General features: G+C 43.6%; 1 protein-coding gene across 1 annotated transcript; it reads right to left on the bottom strand.

Moving 5' to 3' along the window:
- Window positions 1–4,854: 4,854 nt before the first annotated feature.
- TAAR5 (trace amine associated receptor 5) lies at window positions 4,855–5,961 on the bottom strand. The gene has a single exon (XM_074988754.1). The coding sequence runs from the start codon at window positions 5,884–5,886 to the stop codon at window positions 4,855–4,857; it is 1,032 nt and encodes a 343-aa protein (XP_074844855.1). The 5' UTR covers window positions 5,887–5,961.
- Window positions 5,962–6,358: the final 397 nt, after the last annotated feature.

Raw genomic sequence — 6,358 nt, 5'->3', positions numbered from 1 at the left:
ATGGCACCGGTCAGCTGGAGCGCAGGGCCACTCAAGCCAGCAGCAGCGGGGCTCTATGGTCCCTGCATCCGGCTGCCTTAAAGCTGCACACACGCAGAAAACCCGTGGCAGGAAGCTGAGAGTGTGCTAGGAGCAGCCTCCACACACAGCACTACAGCCATGGCCAGCAGCCAGCCTCTGCATGAGGCCCATGGCCCCCCACCCCGAGCCTCCGTAGGGCTCCCAGGGCTCACAGGGGGAGGAAAAAAAAGGACCCCTCCTGGACGGAGCAGGAGCTGCGGGACCTCCTTGGCCTGTGGAAGGAGGAGGAGAAGGTCCTGCACGAGATGGGGGTCAAGCAGTGCAATGCCACAGCCTTCGGTTGCCTGGCTCAGCCTCCTCACCAGAGGCCATCCGGAGTGTACTGGGGAGCAGGTATGCTCCAAGATGAAGGAGCCGCAGCAGGATTATGCCGGGCCTGGGGACCAGACCAACTGCTCTGGGGCTGCCCCAGCCACATGCCCCTTCCGGGAGCTCCAGGGCCTCCTGGGGCCCCGGGACAGCTTCCCACCCCCGGCATTCCTGGACACATCTGCTGATGAGCCGCAGCCAGCGACAGAGGAGCAGCCTGGACAATGGACCCCAGAGGGTGAGGGAACCACTGAGTGGTTGAGTGAAGAAGGGGACCTCACTGTCCACATCCTCTCCTGCTCGTCCAGCTGGGTGACCGGGAGCTGGGCATACCCAGACATCATAGGGGGACCCTCTGGTGCATACATGGAGAGGCGCACACCCGCTCCATAGGGTGAGGGGGTGATGCAATGGCTAGTCAGCCGCACACAGGACCAGTGGTCCTGGGCCACCCACATGCCAGCCCACCATCGTATGCTGCACCCCATGGTGGCCCACCAGTGATGCCCAACACCTGCTCCCAATGGACAGTGCCACAAGCCCCATGGGGGGGGGCTCAGGCGGGTGGGCCACAGCCAGATCCCCCTCGGGCTAGGGCACATTACTGACTTGCTGTCCCCCTCTCCATACAGCCACACCATCCGGGGGCCAGGAGAGCCCAGCACCATCCCTTGTCCCTGAGAGCCCCCCCAACGGACATTGGAGGCACCAGGAAGCCACCCCACACGGCGTGCCATCAGGTCTGCAGCCGAGGAGGACCCTGCCAGCCAACGCCAGGCCGAGGTGGCCGAGCAGCACCTGCGGCTTGCTGAGGCTGAGATGGAGTGGCGGAGGGAAGCATGGGAGAGGTTGCTGAACACCCTGGAGGGCATTGGCCAGACCCTCTGGGACCATGCGGCCAATGTCACCCATCTCCTGGCCCCCCGGCAGCTTCCCCTGCTGAGCCCACCCCCACGGGGCCCACTTCCTGGCCTTACCTGCCGGTACTCCCCGCTCCCTCTCCTCCCCGCTGGGGACCCCGCATATGTGTGTAAGGACGCATAAGAAACAGCATCTGAAAAATTTCTTTAAAAAAAAAAACCCAAAACCTAAAATGGCAGGGTCTGGCTTAACAGTTTTAAACCATTCTTCTGCAGTTACTTCAGAACAGTGTTTCCTAAACTTTTTGTGACCATGGAACACCAAACAATAATATTTTTATGTGGAAGACCTACGAAAATTTTCTTCAGAAAAGTTGTCGTCAGCTCAAAACAAAAACCAAAAACCAAACAGCAACATAAACAGTGAAAAAAAAAAAAAAGAAGTAGTATAGCAATGAAGGCAGGCATCATAGCAATGAAGAAGTAACATTGTATCTGGTTTTATAACAGAAAATATAGATCATCAGTGTATTTCTCCAAATGCTCGCAGCACACCTGTGAGTTGTTCGTGGGCCACCACTGTTCCACACAACAAAGTTTAAGCAGCACTGCTTTAGAAGGGCTCAGGCCGTGATCCTCTGTCCCGATCAGTTTCATGCCATGGAGTTACATGGTATAATACTGGTGTAATAAAAGACTGTGGCTCTAAATTTTGTTACTGAGAAAAGATGCACAATTTTCAGGTCTGATGTGACAGTAAATCATTGTTTTTGCAGTACGTACAACTTAATAATGATCTTTACAACTTACTGTCATTTTAGTGTCCCCATACTTCACCACAGGGACATTTTATTTAGGAAGACCAGTGAATCTGCTTCAAACTTTTGGTTTGTCTACAGTAGAAACTTTAATCTGCGCAGCTGCACCAATGACATAAACAGATTTTTGGTGCACATTATTTTCCAGATGTTCTTCAATTTGATTCTTTTCTATGCTTTATTGCGGCCCACTGCATAATTCTCTGATCCCTTGGCTTATTGGAAGTTTTGCCTCCTTGCTAAGTTTGATTTTCACACTATAGGCAACTTGCTGCTGTGTGATGGAAGGTTTTTCTTCTACACTGATGGACGGAGTGGACAGGGTGGAATCTTTGGCTGCTGCCCAAGGCAACAGAAATACTCAGTGTTGCACAGTAGCTTGTGTAACACACTCATATTTAGTAGACTATCAGTACTTTTTCTGATGATGAATCCAGAAAGTTGATGTCACTTGCCAGATGAGCTCATCATGTGATTTCTTTCCCCTGTCTTTTGTTGCTGGGCCAAAGGTACAAGGGTTACTCAAATTAGTTAACTGTGTTTCCTGATAGTTGGAGGAAATAATTTCTGTACTTTTAGTTTTCATTTTTTTTCCTGTAAGTAGAGTGGCTTGTTCTAATACCATAGGAATTTCCAGAAAAAAACTGAGGAAGCAACAGTTAGTGAATGAATGAAATGAGGTTGAATGTTGCACTCAGTAGAAGCAGTAAGTATCAGAGATGCACCGACTGAGGAAAACATTTAAATACATTTTTGTTAAGTTCATCTCTATTCAAGACAGCCCATATGTGTGTGCTTTCAGGCTGTATTGATACAGTTTTCCTGTATTGTGTGCAGAGATTGTTGACTTCTTAGGTTGATAAAAAGGCATGCACTGTGAAATAATCAGTTAGTGGGCCCATACCTCCTGCTACAAAATAAAGATGTACCCTTAATGTACCTTGATTGAAAAAGTCATTAGACAGTGTATTCTTGTTGTAGAAAAAGTTTACTAATAAGAAACTCTGCTGGGTGAAAAGCATTATGTTATTTAGCTTTGCTTTGTTCAATACTCTGATTATAGTGCTCTCACAAGTAAGTAATCCATGTCATGGTCTATACTGTAATAGGGTTACCATATTTGACCTTTCATAAAAGAGGACACCCCTGAGAGGAAATGTATCTGTATCAGTATCTACACATTTATGTTGTATTAATGTACTGTATATACAATAACATGTTAATGCAATGTGAGTTGATAGATACTGAAACACTCCCTCTCAGGGATGTCCTCTTATTTTATGTGGTAACCCTATGTCAGTGTATTGATTTTTTATATAATGCTTGCTAAAGTGAACTTCTTCCGTTGTATTTTTCCCTATAAATCCTCATTCAAAGTTCAGTGAAAGCCCTCATTGACTTCAGTGGGTTTTGATTAAACTCAAATAGATTATTTTACTGTTACTATATACAATCTGTTCTTTAACTGTAATCGCACAATCATACACGCACACTTTGTTCTTTATTTTGTTTCTGATGCAAAAACATGTACAATCTGAGTATGATGTAGTGATTTTTTAAAAAGTACTATTCTACAGGCCAGTTTTCAGCTCTAAGAATGCATTTATATTCAACTAAATAACATAGAATAAATAGATCTGATTCTTAACTAATTATTTATTTGCTCATTTATGTTATAAAGAAATTTTACTATTTTTAGATGTTTCTAGAAAACATTTTCTGGTAAATACATTCATAGGAGACTAGGGATGTGGCAAGATTATTCCTATTGGTCTGGTTAGAAAGTTGTATTGCAGAACAAGCAGACACTGTGTCTCAACTTTTTCTGACCCTTTTTATTACTGTTTATATTCTAAAAACATATCACAGGAAGAAAGAACCAAAGAGTATAGACTGATATCCCACTGGGCAAGGCACTTAATCCCAGCCCAAACTTTAAGCATGTAAATGGTCTTATTGACTTCTTTGGAACTAATTGTGTGCTTAAAATTAGGCACGCGCTCAAGTACGTTTCTATGTGTAATTATAAGATAAGATGTACACTTTTCTTTAAAATATACTGCTGATCTTATATGGCATGCCATACAGAAAAATCATGATTTGTATGGTAGTGAGAGAAGAGGATAAAAATTACCTTTGCTTTTAATCAAACAGCATTTTCTCTGTCAGGAAAGTAGGGAGGCAGAAACCATTCTGTTTCAGAACCAGACTGGTATCCTCACAGTCCGGTGATTATGTTATTCTGCACAAAGTGGCAACATTAGTGCTCTCAAGGTTTACCAACACCATAAAACAAACAAATGGGTTTGGCAATTTGCATACTGCTAAAATGGTTCTGGAAGGTCAAAGGGAACTAGGTTTTGTCAAAAGAGGTGTGGGGGCTACCAGATATAGTTTATTTCAGAAAGATGCAAATTAGTCGAATAATTTTAGTTCACGGAATGTTCCAAAAAAAATTATGAAAAATACTTTGATAGTTTATAGTTCAGTATTTTTCTAATGTCTTTTTAGGCTTTTGGTTCAGATTTTCAAACTGCCTTAGTAAAATTAGTTAGAACTGGGTCTCCAAACTCCATAGGTTACTTTGAAAAGTTCACCCATTCCATGAGGTAGAAACAGAATAGTTTTCCAGAGCTTTTATTTCTTATCATGTTCTTACATGTTCTCAGTATCTCTTCTCATTTCTTATCACTTTAATACCTAACTAAAATGAAACGCTCTCCCCTTTGAGTCCACCTTTATGATTTTGAACTGTTTTTACATACAATGTTATCTAAAAGCTCTGGTCATTCCTGATATAAGTCTATGCTAGATATCCTGGAAACAAAGATGTTACGATTGAAAACTAGTTTCACTGCTTTCCTGAACCAACGGTAGGAAAACACGTAAATTAAGGGATTGCAGGCTGAATTAAAGTAAGCAAACCAGATAAGGACATCAAAGAGAAGCGGTGGGGTAATGAAATCTAGAAGACAATCTACCATGGTGTCTATAGTGAAGGGCAGCCAGCACAGGAGATAGATTCCTACAGCTATACCAAGAGTTTTAGCTGCCTTTTTTTCCCTTTTTGATGCGCTTGCATGCAGCCCAGATTCAATACTTACAGTCACACTGCTTATCTGCCTAGCTTGTCTGTTTGCCACAATAAATATTTTCACATATAAAGTTATCATTATGGTGCAGGGGAAGAAAAAGAGAGGGAAGTTCAACCAACCCCACAGTCTGTTAAACAGCAGCTGGCAACTACCAACACAGGGCACGTCTTGTAAGAAATGGCCCAAGCCTTCCTCAATGATGTTGGTATAAAGGAAGACAAACGTATAACCCATGGGGACCAACCACCCTACTGCTATATAGACACAAGCCACTCTTATGGTAAACTTAGTATGGTAGAGCAAAGGATCACAGATAGCATAGTGACGATCAATGGAAATAAAACACAGGTGAAATATGGAGGTCAGACAAAAGACAGTATCCAGAAAGGTATGTAGCCTGCAAAAGGCATCTCCAAAATACCAGCAGCTCTCCACAGACCGGATAGTGCTGAAAGGCAGAACTGTTAACCCCAGGAGGAGATCGGCAAATGCCAGGGAGAGGAGTAAGAAGTTGGTGGGGGTATGGAGGATTTTGAAGTGGGACACTACAATCACTACCATCAGGTTCCCAAATACTGTGAGCAGCATGCCTGTGGCACAGGCCATGTAGATAGCCAGCCGGACGCCAAAGGAGTAAAGTGTTCCGGGGCAGGAACCATTCACAGCATAGCACAGTGGAGTGGACAACGCTTCATTAGCAGCAGGCTGCTGGACAGAGCTCATTTCCTCCTTACCAGCTGTCAGCACCCTCTCCACAGCTTCCACACTCCCAGTAAGTGATGTGGCTTTTCAGAGGAGATCCAGACTCTATCTTCTATCTGAAAAGTAATAAGAAAGTGAGGTAGGAGAGAAATGAAACCTCATGTTTATCAATACATTGGAAAGTTTCTATCTTTCAAATGAAAAAGGCCAATTTTTGAGGAATTGGCCTATAACTTTTAAGGAATAGATTTTCATATATGTTTTCCTTTCATTTATTCCAGTTTGCAATAAATGAAGGAAATGCAGCAACGCCAACCCACATGAAGATTAAGTGAAACGTCTCTCATAGAAATACATTTATTTGAAGTCTCTGAAACCTGGGGTATGTATAAATGTGTCTTTACAGCTGACCCTTTGTAACTGTAAATAACTTCTTGTGAATTTCCAGTGGCAGCGATGCTTTCCTTCAGTTAGTTTTTGGGGAGTTGTCAAT

This window comes from Carettochelys insculpta, chromosome 3, assembly GCF_033958435.1.
Source record: "Carettochelys insculpta isolate YL-2023 chromosome 3, ASM3395843v1, whole genome shotgun sequence".
Taxonomy (NCBI): Eukaryota; Metazoa; Chordata; order Testudines; family Carettochelyidae; genus Carettochelys; species Carettochelys insculpta.
The sequence above is the reverse complement of the archived record's forward strand: the minus strand, read 5'-3'. Positions and strand labels throughout refer to the sequence as shown.

Excerpts from the sequence above, each read along its gene's own strand:
- TAAR5 (XM_074988754.1), bottom strand. The coding sequence starts at position 5,886 with ATGAGCTCTGTCCAGCAGCCTGCTGCTAATGAAGCGTTGTCCACTCCA.